Below are 20,333 nucleotides of genomic sequence, written 5' to 3'. Positions count from 1 at the left end.
AGGTGAGGTTAGGTAAAATTGTTATTGACTATTGATGCAACGCTCTGATAAAATACAAAAAGAAGAAAGTAGAGAAAAGTGTAAAATTAATAACAAACGATCGACGAAATTGACTTCTTGATCTAATCGAGGGTTTATAATTAATGTAGAACATACATATACTATCTTACCAAGAAAAGGATCATCAGGAATTCTAAGATATAAATTGAGTGATGATCTCAAATGAAATGAATGATTGAAAGTAAAAAAAGGGTCACAGGAACGTTTTTGTTGTTGTTATACTTTTCATCATTGTGCTGCATTATCAGTTTTATACTCCACGTAAGCACCACGTTTACGGGCTGCAGTAAATAGGTGATGTATCGGTATAGGATTTAGTTTGAGCAAGAACAAAATTGCTTTGAGTTTACTGTTACTTGTTACTTTGTTACCTTGGAAAAGAGAAAGGAAGTCTTTATGCGTACCTATTCTTGGAGCCAGGAGTCAAAAATAATTAATCTAACTACTCGATAGTTATGGGGGTACTTATTATTGTTATAGGTGCAAGCCGGTTATACCATTTCATTGGCGTTTCTTTGGACTGACACAAATGTTACGAATTATTGTTGGTTAGCCTTAGAGAAATCAAAGAATTATTGATCGTTGATAAAACAATGTATTTAACCCTTTGCCACACCTTGGTAGAGCGAGTATTTGCACGTACACGGCCGAGGACAGTACGGTTCAATTGACGGAAGTGATGATATTAAATTGAGAATTTCAAATTAAACTTTTTAAGTTTTTTACAATCAAAATAATATACCTAAATGCATTTAACTAACACAGTTTCCTCTTGTGCCGACATTTGACATGAACTGACAAAGGTATTCGATTATCTTTATCGATCGTCCTCACTTATCATGTTCAGCTGGTCCTCATTTCTAAACCATTTAAGAATATTCTCGTTGTAAACAGGCTTCCTCACACAACTTTGTTTTTTTTTTCGTCATTCACAATACGTTGAATGAATGCATTACGAACCAAACACTCGGAACTGGAATTTTATATTGTTTGACAAGAAAATTAATATCGCGCAGCGGCTAGAAGTAGGGTGGGAAATTAATAAACATGATGTATATTAATTAGTATATTGATATTTGATTCTCGGATATTGCACAAAAAGCATAGACAAAATAAATATCGACAGCAAAAATGAAAACAGTTATTCTCGGGCGAATCGTGAGTTAGGAGTTGAAGAAAAGGATAATAATTATAGTTCGACCTGAAAACGGGGCTGGTTGTGCAATCGGCTGCACTTGCGAAATGGTTGCATCTAGCTGCATTGGTGCCTGGCTGCATAGAGACAGCGCGTTGCAATAGTCATTATTGTTTTCTGCATGGCAACAGGATGCGACTTACGGCGTCACGCCTGTTCGGTCGACTTACAAACCAGCCTTCATGTTATCACTAGCTCAGACCGGTGAAAAATCACGGGATATTATAAGTTTTGGATTTGTGAAAACCAAATATTATCAATTTTCTTTATATTTATATATTTGTGTTGACAAATTAAAGAGATCTAAAAAAATTTATAATATAAGATAAATTAATGGAGTAATATAGGATAAAATCGCAACTGTAAATCATGCAATATGCAGTGTTTTTATTATAGTGTCCTCTGTGTGCAAAGTCATATCTCCTCCAACCTTAAACTTTGTAATAAAAGTATATTTATTTGAATTGACCTGTCAGATAAATCTGTTAAAAATTTAAAGAAAATAAATACAATTATCGAATAATGAATTATTAATTATTATTATTATTATTATTATTATTTTTTTTTTTTTTTTTTTTTTTTTTTTTTTTTTCAAAAATAATAATTAATATTTGACAAGTCCAAGTATTTCACCTAAAAAATGTATACAATTTGTATCAACGCCATCTAGTGAGAGATTTAGCACTTACAATGCCTTTCTCATATAAAAATAAAGTTGGTTGTTCTCAGGTGAAAAAATGTAAAAAGCAGTAATTGTTGAATGAAACACTAGCATATATTCAATATTTTCTCGGGTAAGAAATAAGCCCCCATAGCTCAGTGGTCAGAGCTTTCGACCGGAAATCGAATGGACACGGGTTCGAGTCCCGTTGGCGTCATGTATTTTTTATCAGGAGATTTTTTCAATGTGGATGAGTGTTTCAGGCGAACAATTATTGCTTATAAAAATAAATGAATTATTAATTATTTTTTTAAACTTTATCGCTTGTTTGATATGATTAATACTTATTAGTTCAAATATTGAAAATCAAAAATTCATTGAACTTAAATAATTTACCGTATTACGCAGGAATGCAATTTTATCACGCGCGCACACATGCACCGACAGCCGAAAGTGGTCTGTTTAATTTAACATCCTCGAAGAAAAGAGTACAAATTTCAAGAATTAGTTAATATTTAGCTTTTTTTTAATTAAACTGGGTCTGAAGAGCTAGGCACCTACATTCCAACCTTCTACTTTCCTATCTCATTTCCATTCCCACTTCCTTCAGTCTTTCAACATTCCCATATTGAGGGTAAATAATCCCACTGGCTCATTGATGTATTTTATTTAGATGAGACATGAAGTATACCTCCAACTGACCTCCAACTCTTCCAACTCTTCCAACGCTTTATTTAAAACTACCGAATCCGGTCTACGCGCACCGATTATCGCGTAGAACAAGTTTCGACTAGATATATAATTATAACTCTACGCACTGGCTCCACAAAAACTAACCGGAAAGTGAAGATGTATTTGAAATCAAGCAGTGTGGAAATAACATGCCTAAATTAATGTAATATTCAATCCACAACTGGAATAGTCAATTTTATTACTATTTGATTTATTTTTGCAATAAATGGAATGACGTTCACTTTCAGCGAGATGGAATGCAATTTGATTTTGGGAGCCGTTTAATTTGAAGCGTATCAAAAGCAGTGCTTGCAATTTCATTTCAGAACCGCAAGTCGGCAATTTCATTTTATGAAACAAGTATTGAGATTGCATTTGGATTTGGACATAGCTGCAACATGTCAGATAAAGAAATACAAAATTGATTTGGTCTTGTTTTCGTTTCATAGGTAATATGCTCATATACACATATAAAACACTCTTAAATCTTACAGAGTGTGAGACCATTGTTAAAGTTTAATCGGGTAAAGTATTCCCTCATATTGGACAGAGTTCAGAAGCAATTCAGAGGGAGTATGGTTACTACCCGTGGTTCTATCGTACCGACTTTCTTTTGGGTAAGGTTGGAATTAACCATCTACGGATCAGAATGCTACAGATTTCTTCAAACTGATTGGTGGATTGTTTGAAATCGGCTATCACGGAGTTCATTCATTTCTATGTCCCCGGTGATTACACAGGCCTGCGACCAAATTGCTTTCTTGTGTATTTTAGTGCGCTGAGTTCAGAAATGCCCCCAGTTTTTTTCCAGCACGTAAGCATTTTCCGCAAAATGCATTTTTCTTTTGCCTATCTTAAGGCCTACCTTAAGGCGTATATTTATGAATATGCCAAAAAAAGTTGTTTTTCCTATTCGGCTTTTTATAGTTACCATCAGTTTTTATTTACCATCACCAATAGCATATAATGTTTTATCTCCAGCCTGCAGGAATAACTAAGGTGGGGAGAGCAATCTTGCTGTTGAAAAGAATCAATTCGATTATGATGGTTAACGTTCCAATAGTAGAGAACATCTGACATACTTTAAACATCTCTCTACTGAGATGAGCATATATCTCAGATCATATGAAGGCTATCCATCGACACTTACAAGTTGCTCTTCCTAACTCAGGGTAAAATGAAAAGGTTAGCCCCCTGGCAATTAAAAGAGTCAAAAGCTAAATATTGCCACCTTGAATTCCCAATTATTTATTTTACGAGTGCATAGCACAGAGTAGTAGTTAAACACTGTAATAGATATTATATTTCAATTGCATTTGTCGGATTAGTCTTTCACACAAAAGAAATATGAACGGAACATAATAAAATATTTACAAAAAGTTGTGTTGTAAAATTCTACATCACTGCAAATTTTATCCGCTTAAGTGCCATTTGTTTGTACGTGATTTATTTTTTATTTTTTATAAATTATTTTTTATTTTTAATAATATGTTTACATGGTACATAATTCATTTTACATCTTGGGTCTTTTTACTACTCTTCCATTGAAAGCATTTGTTTGTGTATGGAAGGGGAGTGTACATAAATGTTGTTGTTAGTTAGTACTTAAAATAATTAATTGTACATAAATGTATGTTTGCTGTAGTATTTTTTTTTATAGTAGTGAAGGATAATATATTAATATAATAAATTTTAAAAAAGAAAGGAAGTTATGGAAAACTAGGGATATTTGTGAGATTAATTAAGTGACAGTAGTTTTTTTTTTCAGAATATTTTTAAAGTGTCTCTTGACAGAGAGCAGTATGTAAGTGATCCTTTGAAGTTTCCACTTAAATCAACTACCAGATACGACTAGTCAATGTAATTTTAAAATTATAGTAACTTTCTGTAGAAAAATATAATAATATTGTTTCGGGGATAGGTTTCTAATATTAGAGAATTTTTATAAATATAGTTGATATTTCATCAAATTTAACGATAGTAGTATTTGTGATTGGAATAAGAAGCGCAAGTTCGTAATGTTCAGAGGTTAGGTAAATCACGACATTCGCTCTAATGCAAATGGTGGCTTGAAAGTGTGAAAATGTTCGTGTCCATATTTCATCATCGTTCAATCCGATGGTAAATCGAATACCGTTTATGCTAATGAGTCGACTCGCATGTCGATTGTCGATAAATAAATCACGGTGATTGAGAATAATTCTCAGCAATTCTGCTAAACAGTGGAATACCATAATATATCATATAAATATAACAAGCATAGGATTACCACATACGATAATACATTACATACATTGGGGCTGAGTGGGGATGGGCTGGCTATTCAGATCTGGTAATTAAACACGGTTAAAGCCATTTCAAGTACGTTTCAGAAGACTCGATGATGACTTCCAAAACTTTTTACCAGGGCGATACTGAAAGCTTTACAATTTCACAAAGGCTACAGATATAGGTAGGTACCCACTATGAGGTTGTTTACAAAATTTACCGGAATAATTCCGGTCAAAACATGACGTTTGATGAGCATACTTGTGTATAATGACTTCTCTAGAATAGATAATTTTATGGAAAGGTCTTCGAATAAAAGTCGAAGTAGCGATAGCAAAGATGAAGAAAATGCTCAGTTCTACTAATAATCATGGAATAAATTGCAGAAAATTATATATAATGAGGTCGGGACGTATGTTTAAAACGGGACGTATGATAAACGTACATTCGTATAATCACTTCCCTTGAATAGATTATGTATGGAAAGCTCGATGTGTATACATAAAAGTAATTTCCCACTAGCAATTGCAAACGTGAAGAAAACGATCTGGTCTGCTAATAATCATGGTATAAATTACATATTGTGATTCTCGGAGCCGTTAAAAATGTTACATAAAAGTGAAACTCGAGCGCTCGCGTCAAACGGTGGTTTTGCATTAAATTTGTCTGCGCAACTAACTGGAGCAAGTGCGCCGATCGAAATGTTAATGTAAGAAGAAGTCGCTGTCGGTTAGAAAGCTGAAAATGGCTGCCCGGCAACAGGAGAAACATGAAAATATCCAAATCGATTCATGTAACACTATTCTGAATGTATAAAATATGACGGGCGTGGAGAAAGAGCAATGTAAAATAACTCTTTGCAGCTTCGTGGCAGAGTCTAGGAGGTTTTGGGCCGAGCGACAGGATTGTGAGTTATAAGCTCAGAAGTCGCGGGTTCAAAACAATCGCCTTTGTGAGAGATCTGATTACCAAACGATATGATATGAATGTACCACCCCAGCCAGGAGCACTCATATCCCGGTGCGACCGGTACACCAGGGGGAAGAAAGGAGTTTGTTGGAGTTTAATCGGCCGGTATAGGCAACCTAATAATCCAATATTGTAATTTAGGATGGGCAGGAATAAAAGAGATGATTAAACATTGGTTTCTCGTTTCCCGCTTATTTTTGTTTCCCACTTCATTCTCCTGCCTCTTCATAGATACAGTAATTTCTGTCATATATTATTATACTGACGTTGATAAAGCGCTTAGTCGAAAAAATGCATTTTTGCCCGTTGCGCCCTATAGGGTAATTATTATTATTTTTGTTAAAAAATGTGGACCCGACCGACCCGACCTGACCCACCCCGACCCGACCTATACCGACGTCTCGACCCGTCCCGACCTGACTCGATCCATCCCGACCCGACATAAATCATCCGAAACCAATCCAAATCAACTAAAAATAGAAAGAGTGTCAGCCTGTCACTAACAGGAGACGTATGTAGAGAAATTGTATGGAAGACGAGGTCTGGAATGTTCTAGGATGGCCTAACACTATCAAAAATCAAATAACCCGATTAGCTGCAGAATAAGAGCATTTATGTTAGAATGTGGATGAAGCAAGATGTATGTGTGTGTGTGTGTGTGTGTGTGTGGGTGCCAGGACAGTTGTGCGGCGTTCCAGCATCAAAAATCATAATAAGTAAGTAAATTATCATTTCTGTACATCATTTGCATAAATCTTAGCAAACCAAAGGGCAGAGAAGATACCATGTGACTTTTATGGTTAAAAAGTAATAAAACAATGGACCATTTGGAGCGGAAATAAAAAAAACATTTATGGAGTAAAATACAAGCAAAATGTTCACATTCACGTGTAACTCAATGCTTCAACTAGAAATCTAATAATTTATGAATCAAATCATTGCAAGCTGCAGAGGAAATAACGTTTTGCAATATATCAAACGATTCCACAGCGTAAGCTAACTGAAGTGAATGGTTTTATTATTTAAAGATTTCTTGCGAGATATTTCAAGTTTTCATAGTAACAGTATGGAGTTCTTCATTTAAAATGCAATTTTAAAATACGTTTCGAATTTGTTCGGTGCCCTTTATTGATTGTCTGGAAAAAAACTATAATTAGCGGTTTTATAAAACAGTGACTTGGTCATTATTTATTGTTTAGAGATGAGATATTGAGTTTATGTTTAAGGGTGGGAGAGAGTGAACTGATCTAGCGGATGTATGAAGATCAAAAGTTGGCAAGTCGTAGCTATTGAACACGAAAAACAGCTCGTAACCAAGTGCACAATTCATTTAATCCGGATAAACATACGTAGCACGTATTTGTGTTTTAATGGCTAAAATCCGTCCGTTTAGATGGGATCCTTTAGATGGATTGCCCATTCTACAGAGAGGATCATCAAAAACGGCGTTACAGCCTCCAAGAGTCGAGACTGTCTCCTGCTCAGCTTTATTATTTCTGTTCCTTATGCTTGAGGATGTGGTATTGGCCTCTACACTGTCCGTCCCCCTGGGTTTAGGTCCATTCCAACAAAATATTCCAACCCTGCTTTACGTCATTTTAATGGAGAGAGTGATAAGAATATGATTACTGACGACTCTTTAAATGATTGGTGTAACAGTCGAGGATACTTTGCATTTTTTCTATGTGTTCAAGACCAAAATTCCTTTTTGGGTTAAGGTCGGTTTACTAGTTTGCCATGGGGTCCAAGATTTTCCGAAACGTCACTGATTCAAATGCAAACGATTTCGTGTGCATACAATAAATTATCACAAGATCAACTCAAAGCGGAAAGGACGATGCTGTTCTGGACTACTGGAAGTTGGCCTCGATAAATGAATTAGATAAAAAAAATGAATGCTCGTACATGCAATTTAACATTTGGTAGCCGAAGGCAAAACTGCACACATAGAACACTGCATAATTAATGCATATACAAGACTGTATACATACAAGAGTGCAATAAATTGCAGCAAAACGAATTTAACGTCACGGACACTTCACAGCAACTGTCTAGTTATTGCGAGGTTGGAGCTGTTGGTACTGTCGGTACGTGGTCACGACAAGCCCAATCAGACAAATCAATGTAACAGTCTTCAACACAATGCATTCAATGTTTTAAATGCAACATTAAATTATGAATTTAATAATATAATACCATACGGCTGATTTGTAGGCAAATTTGAAAAGAGAGGAAATTGGCTAGTCACTCAATACTCATAACATTGTTTATTAAGGCGATGCACTACGTCGTGTAATATTTTAAATTGAGCCACTATCAATAACAACCCTTACGTAGGTGGCGATAAGGTTTAAATTCCCGCTTAACACCATCCGCCTATTTTGATTTATGCAAGAAAAAAACATGGCCAAAAAACGCCTTTTATTTTATTTTGTGGATGTTCAGGGATAAATATTTAATTTTTTTTCGATCATTTTATAAATAACTTAATTTGCCACATTATGCAATAAAATCATAACCGAAAATGGGTTCGTAAGTAGGAGATTTTGAACTTTAAAGCAGTTTTCATAGGCCTTATTTTAGAATATGACAAAGCCTGAGGAGTTAAGTTAAGGCGATGCACTACGTCGTGTAATATTTTAAATTGACCCGCTATCAATAAGAACCCTTACGTAGATGGCGATAAGGTTTAAATTCCCGCTTGACACCATCAGCCTGTTTTGATTTATGCAAGAAAAAAACATGGCCAAAAAGTGCCTTTTATTTTATTTTGTGGATGTTCAGGCATAAATATTTAAATTTTTTCACATTATACAATAAAATCATAACCGAAAATGGGTTCGTAAGTAGGAGATTTTGAACTTTAAAGCAGTATTTATAGGCCTTTACACTATTTTTTTCTGGGCTTATAAAAAGACTTATCTAAAAAATACTCGATTATTTCAAAGGTCAAGATGTATTCTACTCGCAGTATTTAAAAAGCATCTGAAACATTTCTAGGCGACCAAATTTTCAAACCAAAACACATGATTTTGCAGTACTACGTATGGCATCGCCTTAATTACTTTATAAACGCCCTTTTTAGGAGCTTTTACATATGAATACTAAAATGATATATTAATACAATACATTATATTTATTATACATGACTAAAATATCTCAGTAACAATCTTTTGTATTTGAGTGATAAATTAATGATGTCCACTGACTCGATATAATTATTTCCCTCCATAAGTATTCTGGGCAATGAGGAATACATATGGTAGTTAGTACCAGAATTTCTGCACTGAAATAAATCCCGACTTCTAATATTATGTATTGGAATCAGAAAGCTTATCGATGCAAGCAATGCTAGACTATCACATGCATAATTTAGAATTTTATATAGAAATACTATGTCAGTGAAAATCATTTATATCATATCATATTCACTTCATTAAGAGTGTCGTTAGTTCAACAAAATTGCTGGAACACCCAATTTAAAACTTAGAAAATGTAAGAATTTATTTGATATTCTTTCAATAGCTTGTACGTGAATATTGTAATGTTGTTCCAGACGGGAGAATTGTTTTCAAGCAGACTTCTAACAAAGGCAAAATATAACAGTTTAATACACTTAGGACGGGTTGTTTCGGAGAATTTGAACAATTCATCAAATTTTAAGGTTCATTTTCAAGTTCTGTGAAATATTTTTTCAAGTTCTGTTTTTATTTCAGTTTTGTCAAGCAACTAGCCTATAATGATATGATAACAGAACTTGAATAGGACTTTCACAGAACCCGGAAATGAACGTTGAAATTTGATGAATTGTTCAAATTCTCCGAAACAACCCGTCCTTAATATTGTTGAAATTTCTACTTAACCTAGTTATAAATCCCAACATTGTAATGAAGTATCAACAATATATGTTGTAAATAGAATTAAATTGAAGTGCTACTGTTTATAATTGAATTCCTAAGGGAAGCTTACACATTACATTGAAATAAAGCACGTAATTAACTCCTGTGAAATAGGAATTATTATTTTTTTAATGTGAACGCATAACTATCAATTTGGGTATGTTGTGAAAGGAAGTGCGGAGGCCAAGTAGGTACCTACATGGGGAAGAGGAAGGTTGTTAAGTACCTGGATATGTAGACCTGGTCACTAAACAAGGCTATTGCCATTTCAAGCAACGTTTATATCCTGGTCTTTCACAGAGAGATACTTAGGACGGGTTGTCTGAGAGAATTTTAACAATTCATCAAGTTTCGATGATAATTTTCTAAAGTTCTGTTAGTATTTCAGTCCTTTGAAGCAACTGGCCCATAATGATTTGTAAAAGAACTTCCACAAAACTTGAAAAATAAATTTGTTGAATTGTTCAAATTCTGGGTTGTTGCACAAGAGTATCTGCCACACTGATTCTATTGATTTTATGAAACCTTTTGTTCCGGATTCAGCTGCTAAAATTAAGAATTCCATTTATCTATATATGTTTTTCTATAAAGGAGAGTGTCTGTGTCCTGTGGCGGACGGGCGGTCGGCCAAATGTAGACACTGGCCTTGTTTTTTTATACAAATCTACAGTTTTATTCCTAAATTGTTGAAATTAACAAATATAACAAATTAACAAATAAAATTTTACACGCAAAACACTTCAATTGACGGCCGGCGTGGTCTAGTGGTATACGCTTTTGACTACAGATCCGAAGGTCGCGGGTTCGAACCCGGCGTGCGCAAATAAATTTTATTTGATTAATTTGTGTTATTTCACAATTAATTAATTTAAAATAATATATAGTATATTTGCGGCACGTTCCAGAGTGGAAGATACTCTCAGTATCGCCCTGGTGTAAGACCACCATTCAGAATTGAAACGTTGCTTGAAATGGCTTTAGCCGTGTTTGGTGACCAGATCTGAATAGCCAGGTACTTCCCCACCTTCCTCTTCCCCATCTCCCTCCCCTCCCCAATACCCTCAGCCTCACAACATACCCCAATTGGGGATGCCATAGTCTCACTGGCTCCAGACGGGAGCAGTTGGGACTCTTGTGCGGTATTACTGTAAAAAAAAAAAAAAAAAATTATCTCAACCAAACGTATGTTGACAAATTTTCGTCAAACAAATGGTTGAGTATTGGAGAGTTGAGCGCAGAAATAGAAGGATGTTCTATATTAGCACCGTCCGAGTATACATTTAGGCACAATCAAGTTTTAAAAATAATTCACCAAAATTTGGTAATTAAACATAACTTGATTGACTGCCGTAATATAGTACCATATTATGAATACGAACCAAATTCATTTTTAGAAAACGAATTTTATAAAATATATTATGATAAAACTATACTAACAGACCGAACGATTAGTCCTAATAGACCCGATATAGTTTTACATGACAAAATTTAAAAAAAATAACTTATATCATTGATGTCGCTATTCCAAATTCCTGTAATATTCGAAAATCTGTTAATGAAAAAATAAGAAAATACACAGATTTAGGAAATGAAATAAAAAGAATTTGGCATTCTCAGACTATAAAAATATTACCATTCGTTATTTCGGCTCCTGCATTATACCTAGCTCTCTCATTAAAAATTTAGGCGTATTAGATTTATCAAAAAATTTATACATAAAGATGCAAAAGTCGGTCATTTTGAATACGTGTAGGATAATAAAAGATTTTTTTAAATATTTATGTTGAGGGATCAGTAGGATTTATAGGCCCTGTTAGAAGTTCTACCGAGCCGAACCCTCTGATATGAAAATATCTGGAGTCGGTGAATTATTTTCCCATTTGATCTCTGGTGAGTTGACGTGTTGTTCTTGTATATTTTTGTATTTATTTTGCTTATATAATGCACTTGCATAATGTTGATTGACTAGATGATCATTTGTGGAAAAGTGTGTGGAAGGGTTTAGTTTTTCCTATGGGGAAGATTTAAACCGGACATAAAATCGGAAGTTAATTAAAAATATCTACATTGAATCAATGTTTTTTTTTCCTTTATTTTTCCCAATTTTTACATTAATTACATACAATATTATATAAATCAAAGCGAATGATGGGAACCCACTGAGGCGCAGCCTGTGCGTGGGTAATATATTTAAGTTATTATATTATTGTACCTAGAAATAAACTGTGGGCATATAACACAAAAACAAGATTACATTTTATCTAAGCGGTTTGTATAAAAAGTGTTTACAATAGTGTATAGTGAAGTTATAAGTGTTTAGTGTGTATAAGTGTTTAGTGGTGAATATTTTATGAGAAACATAAATTGATACAAATTAAATAAAAAACAGTTTCAACTGCTGTATCGAAAAGCCATAATTTTGACTCTTTTAAATATTGAGGAAGTTTAGTAATCACTTGAATATTTTTCGGTAAAAGATTGAAAGTAAAGTAATTAAATACCCAAGTTCTCCGATCATTGATCTATGACCTGAACCTAACCCAGAGGTTATGGATATTATTAAGGAAAATGTCCGTATCACAGTGAAACGTGGGTATCAAAAATTAAAGTTAATGAAATTAATATTGCGTTTATAATCGAAATATTGAAATGAAATTCAAATGATTGACAATTTCCTATCTTATCTTGTATAGGAATGAATATACATTTATTATGCATGAGTTTATGTAGTGATTAACTCTTCAGACCTCTGCCATATTTTGACATTTGGTCGGAGTATTTCAGTGTAGAATAAAAAATGGAATATTTCTGAACGTATCCCAAAACTATAAACTGTTTTTGAAAGGTGATAAAATATGGTTTCAAATTTTATTATTATAAATAATAATTAATTTATTAAAATTTCGAATTTTATTTTCTAATTGCGTTCGAAACCTTAGGTTTTATAAAGGTGCACATTTAATTGTTCAATGGTTAACTATAAATTTTTCTTTCTAACACCGCTTAGAGCAGAGGTTTCCAAACTTTTTTTGCCCCGTATATCTGCCTGCCGAATATTGAATTTTCCTAAAACTATTAACGTCCCATGTGATAATCATTTATTTTTTTAGTAAAAATATTCTCTTCCCTTGCCTGCCCAACAACCGGGTGGCGGTATAGTTGCTCTGTCTATACATTGTGCAGACAGGGGCACCCTTGTGAGGTATTACAACAAATGAAAATGAAGCAGGATAAGTAACGGGAATTTCTTTCTGTAGCTAGCCCTACAGAACTGCCCCTTAAGTTCTTTATCAGTGCTTATTCCGGTCAGTTCGTCTTGTCACATGATATCCGATTCTTCAACGTTGCATTTCCATAGTCAAAATGTCCTCAAACTTAGTTTTGAAGTCTGTGTGAAGTGCATTTAAATGTTGAACGTCATTATTACCATGGACGTTTTTCAAAAACAAGATGGCAACTAAGAAAATTCGCGGCCTCCAATGCGCAATGTTTTACTTTAATATATTAATTCTGACGAGAAAGGGAACGTAGACTCTATTTATACACCTCAATTAACAACTTTACGAAACATAAAAATACAAATATCGAATAAGTAATTTGTCAGTCTATTATATTTGTGTTAGGTCTATTGTGTCATTTACGGAACTCCTAAATGTTGACTTGAGGTAAATGGGGGTCCGCTCGTATCTACCCCCATTTGAATCTCGTGGACCCCCAATTTTTTTTCTCGCTGACATTGACCCCAGCATGCCGAAATCGACCCCTGGGGGTCCATATAGACCACTTTGGGAACCTCTGGTTTAGAGTTTATATCATATTCCTCACAATGACAGTAAGGGATATGATTTCCATAAGACCATGAGAGTTGTTCCCAAAAGCGAACAAATTAGTTTGAAGGGTTAATCAGGAAGCTTCTATGAACAAAGTACAGGATTGCAGTATTTGTCATCATATAATAAGAATGATTGCTTAGCAGAAGTATTTAACTTTCAAATATATTCGAAAATACAATTATAGATAAGGAACGAGGAGTTGAACAACAAAAATTCCAATTTGTTATTAAGTCGGACAATTATAAAGTCGTGAAAAGTTGTTATTGATAAGCGTAATTAAATTAAGGTTGCGGCTGGTCACTCTGGCCAAGAATATCGTGAATTGCGTCAGTTACTAAGACACACCAGTCAGACATAATTCACGTATTTAATATTGCATTCAAACTGTAGACCTCGTGCCCAGAAGGTGTCAATTACTAATTATAATAATTGACATTAATATATTTATAGAATAAATTAATGCCTTGCTTAATGTCTCCCCCTTAATGTCTATCTAAACACTAGCTAACGGTGAGTTTTTTATGAAATTTTAAGAACCTTTTTATCCACAATATCGGAGCTTTCTAAGCCAATACAATTTCTTTCAGCTCGGAACACAATTTCAATCACGTGCTATGGAATGGAGCTTTGAAACATCCGTTAAATTGTTCAAAACATTAGCTCCACACAGGAGGCCCTAAGGAAAATAATTTCACTCAGGGCCTATGCCGTCTAATTGGGTACGGAGAAAACTTACTGAAATAAAATATTGCTAATTTATAAAAAAATCTAATCAAACTATTTGTTTTCCTGTTAAAAATGGAACTGCAGGCCTTCAACGAATTAATTGATAGATTTTCTAATAAACTATCCAAGTAAAACACGAATGTGTTGTTGCGATGTCAGAACACGTGATCATAAAACTTGTAATATTTTCGCATTTTGTCAATATGTAATAAATACGTGTTCCGAAATAATATGAAAGTACTAATAATTTTACGAAATGGGGTGCTATCACCTTTTTAACAGGATTTTAATAAATCAGCGATACTCATTTTTCTTCGTGGGTGCTGTGCGGAGGGGCTTTTTAATAAAAGGAAGGAGGATGCTCAGAGAAGGACAACGGCATGAGAAGTCCTACTACCTCTAGTACTTGACTGTCCTAAAACGGGAATTCCTCCTAGTTGGGCAGTCAAAGTATTTTTTATGTATATGTTCATGTGTCATTTTATCGTCACCTGTACTAAATAAATAAATAAATAAAAAAAATAAAAGTGAGTAGGAATTTAATAGGAGTAAGAGTCAGTGTGTCTAAGAGTGACGGATGTATGAATCCATCCCTCCAACTGCGGTGCAAGAGAGAGTTCGGCTGGAGAGGTCAAAAGGTCTCCATCAACCAGTCTCTCTCGATCCGGCGCTACGCTGCTGGTGGGCGGATTAAATCTACTAATAAAGATTGTTAAAAAAGCATCACGCTTTTTTAAGAATATTTATTTAGAAATTAATCATCTATTAGTACCAGGAGCACATGATGCACGGAGAGTGAATGTAATTAGTTGGTGAAGGTTCATTTGGCCTTGAGCCTTGCAGTCAGTTATTATCTAAAAGGCCACCAAATTGGACGATTTCACAGTACACGGATCGCCAAAGCTGCGAGACCCAACAAACCGTAACCGGCATGGCACATTTAGAAATGTCGGTTGCAGAACCGCAAATGTAGCGGTTTTTATTACGGGCTCTATTTTATTTCTTCCACCTGGATGATAAAATTGTGGCATTGCTTTGTAGGGGATTGTATCGATTTTTCTTATGTACCTATAAGCGGTTATATTATATCAAGTGTTGTCAACTACGGGGTTTTCCAATAAGAGGTGTTATTTTGAATAGCCCGCTATTTCGGTAGATGTTACTTTTGAAGCTGTCATTTTTGACATTTGACAAGTAGAAACTACGCCATTAATACAAATGGAACGATACACGCTTCAAAAACGCATTGAAATTATTAATATTCACTTGAGTGGATCAAATTCAAATCATCTTGAGTGATGTGGCCCATTTTCACCTTGGTGGCTTCGTTAACAAGCAAAATTGTCGCATCTGGGGCTCGGAAAACCCAAAAGTTATTGTTGAAAAGCCTCTTTATCCTCAACGTGTGACTGTTTGGTGCGGTTTATGGTCCGGCGGAGTCATTGGACCTTACTTTTTCGAAAATGAGGCTGGAGCAGTCAAAGTATTTTTTATGTGTTCATGTGTCATTTTATCATCACCTGTACTAAATAAATAAAAAAAAAAAAAAAATAAAAAATAAAAGTGAGTAGGAATTTAATAGGAGTAAGAGTCAGTATGTCTAGGAGTGACGGATGTATGAATCCATCCCTCCAACTGCGGTGCAAGAGAGATTGGATGATATTGATCTGGACAACGGAATTGGATGGTATTGATCTGGACAACGTTTAATTTCAACAAAACGGCGCTACGTGCCACACCTGCAACGAAACTATGGATCTTTTACGATTGAATATCAAAATAACACCTCTTATTGGAAAACCCTGTATTTTCGTAATAACGAAGTTACATCAAAATATACATAGTGTAGATATGAATAGGCATTCGGAGTTCAACCGGACATTAAAAAGGGGATTTAAAAAATCTCTCAGAAATGGGTTTCCGAAAACCATCGGAGAGTCGATGAATTGAGTAGGATATTACACAATTACAGGAAAATTATAATTGATCGAATGCAAAAGACATTATTTAACCAAGGATTTTCGAGAATTAGTTTCTCGAAAATTGGCCAGATGACATCAATAATATCACAACTTATCACTAATAAGTAGTTGATTGGTAGTAACTTACTTGAAAACCGGCAGTGGCATGTCGATGTTGTGCGTTATAAGACCTTTGCGGCGATCTCCTGCCATGTCTGCGAGCCTGGCAAAGTCTGTGTCCTGGTCGGCCAGGCGAGCTGACTTCCTGGACTCCAGGAGTCTTACCTCGTCCAGTCGCTTCTTCAGCTCCATGGGCATCTGAAGAAAAACACAAAGGATTATTATTTTTTTTATTCCGTCGTTTGGTCATATCACCATAAAATTTACATTAAAAATTTCGAAAGAGTTCATCGAAAGATTATTAATTTGAAGTTTAAAATTACCGACTGTTAATTCGGAGCTTTTACTTTGCGAACTCCTGAGTCTACTCAAAGTAAGAATACCGACTCGACACTCTAGGCATAGGGACCTTTTTTAATGTCACTAAAACAAATTATGAAGCAAACTCGCCAATTCCTTGTCAGCATAGTTTAATAAACGAATACATTTGATATACTTATATACATAACTAATTCGATGTCATTTTTGTTGATGCGTAAATAAAATTAACTATGAGGATTTTGAGAGTATTGACATTTAGAAGTAATTTTTTTGGTACAGGCAATTTATCGCATTTTTATCTTGATTAACCGACAAAAATAATGTTGTAATTTTTTTTTAAATACCTAAAATAAATATAATATAAAAAACACAATTACACTTGAAAAACAATGACATTATTATTCAAGTACCTACGTATCAAGGCATACAAAAGCTTTGTAATTTTGGGTGGGTGATGCTGTAATGCAACACTATTTACTTATCTTGAACATTTATGAAAGTTTTTTTTCTTTCGACAGTAGAACGGTAACTTCGAGTGAGAGATAACATAGAAACGCACAGCATTATCATTATCATAAACAGACTCAATTACTGCACTGCTGGATTAACACCTTCCCCTAGATGATTCCACTCTTATCAGTTCAAATAAGGGTAGTTTTTCGGTGCTTTTCCAAAGTTATTTTGTCGACTAGCTACTTTCAGAAAGGCTTTAGTCCTCTTCAATGGTGAGATTAAGTCATCTGATGTCCCACCTTATAGGAGATATTATTATATCAGTTTTTATCACTTGCCTTCACAGACCAAAGAAGAAATAGACATACCCTAACGCAAAATCTGGATATCATTTCAATGAGCTGGAGGCAAACCGCGTGACAATATATGTTGATATCGAGAAGGTTCAAGCATACCTTAAATAAACTATGTCATCATTTGTACATTGATCTCCGACGAAAGAACAAAAAATCAGACCCTGTGCAGTAAAGAAAATTACTTCTTTATTATTAATTATTTGAAAATATGAAAAAAAATAAAAATAGGTCATTGTGGCGTAGATTATTCTTATTTCTTTGTTTTAACTTTCCAATAATTATTTGAAAGCGGTCCATCATTCAAAAGCAGGAATGTAGGAATAAGAAAGGTGCGCTACGGAGATAATGGAGGGTAGAGAGGTTGTAATGTTATATGGACCATTATAATGATTTGAATGTTTTATCGTGACGGTCCTATGACTATATCGATCGCTGGTTGAAGAATAAAACCGAATAATAATTGCTCCGGACTTTCCAAGTTTGTTTAATGAGGAAATGTAAGAAACGAATCGTGATACCTAAATCTACATACCGTTTTTCAATTTGGTATTTTCGTAAAAAGTACACAAGACAGGATATTTTGATTTAGTTATATAGTACAATTTTGTTTGAATATTAGTCCAACACATGGGCATATATAATGGGGGGTTAAAGGATTCACCCTCCCACCGCCCCCCCCATCTGCCTCAGTATTCCACAGTACTCGTAGATTACACTTCTGGAAAATATAACAATATTATTTGCACCATCTCTTTTATCAATGTGATGTAAATGGTAATTACAGTTCCTAAAAAACTTTGTAATATATTACCTACCCGCTCCTTCCCTCCCTACCCCGATGTTCAATTATCTCCGATTGTGAACTTAAAAAACACCGACATTCCTGGTTTACGAATAACCTGACTAACTAACTAACCATCACGCCGTTTCCCCGAAGTTTTCCGGGGTAGGCAGAGAGGATGGACCGCGAAACAACTTGGTCTAGGCACACACTCCATGTCTTATTCAAATTCATATATCGTCTCATAAATACTCTTCTATATTATTCTGACTCTTCACATGGCCCGACTCAAGTATCTGATTCACTTGATCGTGTCATGTCTTCCTCGGGCGTCCTCGACTACTGCTACCATTCACATTTGCTTCATGTATTCTACTTACACTCCTTTCTTCTCTCTACATGCCCAACACCATCTAAGCATCTCTTTCTTAATCTTACTCATTACGCTTACATCAGCCTTGCACTTTTTGCTGATCTCCACATTTCTCACACGATCATTCAAGGTTTTACCACACATTCGTCTCAGGGATCTCACACCCTGACAATATTTGAAAATCTCCTACTACCACCATAGTACATAAGCGGAAAATTTTGCTCGTGTTTTGATGGATTGATGACTCCTGGGTGGGACCAAAACGCGTGTCATTTTCAAAATTAAAAGTGTTTGTTTGGAGAATTCAAGCGATGAAGTAGATACCTATCTATAATATAATATTTTTAACAGAAAATTTGTCGAGAATTCAGACTATCTGTGATTTATCTTGGGTCAGCGATAGGATGAAATTAAAGTAATCGGCTAAAATTATTATTATCGAACCCAGTAAAGGGCTCTACAAAGAATTTTTATAGTCAATATTGCTAAATTTATTATTATCTTCCTTCTCACACGGCTTGCATGATAACAAAAGAAACAGAAAATTCCAGTATGTTTCCAATCAAATACCCATCGAAATTAATAAATGTGTTCTTTTTTAATCGGATTGTTGTCTTGCTTCGTATTAAAAAATATATTATAATTGTTAGACTAATCAACATATGCGATATCTCATGACTTGTCTGTTGATCTCTTGTGAGTTCTACTTTGCTTTGTTTGGCCAAATAATAAATAATAGTCACAGATTGAGTGTAATCTATAACCAAGCAATCAACTAATTTGTAAAATGTCGGCCAGCAATCAAATTGTAACAAAGAAAATTAGAATAGTGGGTAGGTACCGGTCAAATATTTACTTTTTAGATCGTTACAAATAATCCTGTCAGTAGAGATGCGTTGTTAATATTTCTGTTACACACGAGGTTTATGAGAAATTGGGAAAAGTTACAAATAAGCTTTCAGCGGCAGTGCGTAGTGCTAGTGTGTGTGATAACTTGCAACATGTGGCACGCGATTCACATCCACCTCTGTTCGGTAATGTAATTAATGTTCAATGTCCAGAAGTGTTCACACCCCTTCCGCGTTCCGACTGCGTTCCGTTCGCCGTCCGTCCTTCCGTGACGGGTTTAACCGCGGGTCACGCACAATCCGTAACACAAACGCCACGCACGAGACAATACCCTAAAATAAAGTCGGAATCTTAACGACGCACAGTGGGCTGAAAATCGCCTTTCATAGACATAGAGACTTGAATTTTAAAGGGTATTTTTTTGGCTAGAAATGGATTCTGCTGATCATTACTATGCTATAAAATTTCATATGAAGCAATTGCGTGTACAAATGAAGGAGTTATCATTTTTTTAAGAAAAAATTGTATGGCACTGACATTAAAAATGAGGCTATTTCTGGAATCATAAGGTTGGCCATTCTATCCTTACACACAGATATACTACTATTTATTTGTATTTTTTGACATACTTCGTATTGTGGCGCAACTTAAGTTTTTTTTTTAAATCCTCAAAGTTGAAAAAAAAACTTTTTAATGTTGATGATTCATTTTAATGCTTAAATGCATCTTGTATGCTTTGACTAGTTTACAATATTTTAACACTGCAAGCCTACTCA

General features: G+C 34.7%; 1 protein-coding gene across 1 annotated transcript in view; it reads right to left on the bottom strand.

The window, feature by feature from the left end:
• The window catches only part of Glut4EF (Glucose transporter 4 enhancer factor), a 363,979-nt gene that overhangs the window by 189,542 nt on the left and 154,104 nt on the right, over window positions 1-20,333 (bottom strand). The window contains exon 2 of the mRNA XM_089647158.1: window positions 16,453-16,622. Coding sequence (XP_089503284.1) covers window positions 16,453-16,622 — 170 coding nt within the window. The remainder of the gene's footprint in view (window positions 1-16,452; window positions 16,623-20,333) is intronic.

The sequence above is a fragment of the Hesperophylax consimilis genome, chromosome 26 (genome assembly GCF_061612785.1).
Source record: "Hesperophylax consimilis isolate HC1 chromosome 26, BYU_Hcon_1.0, whole genome shotgun sequence".
Classification (NCBI taxonomy): domain Eukaryota; kingdom Metazoa; phylum Arthropoda; class Insecta; order Trichoptera; family Limnephilidae; genus Hesperophylax; species Hesperophylax consimilis.
The sequence above is the reverse complement of the archived record's forward strand: the minus strand, read 5'-3'. Positions and strand labels throughout refer to the sequence as shown.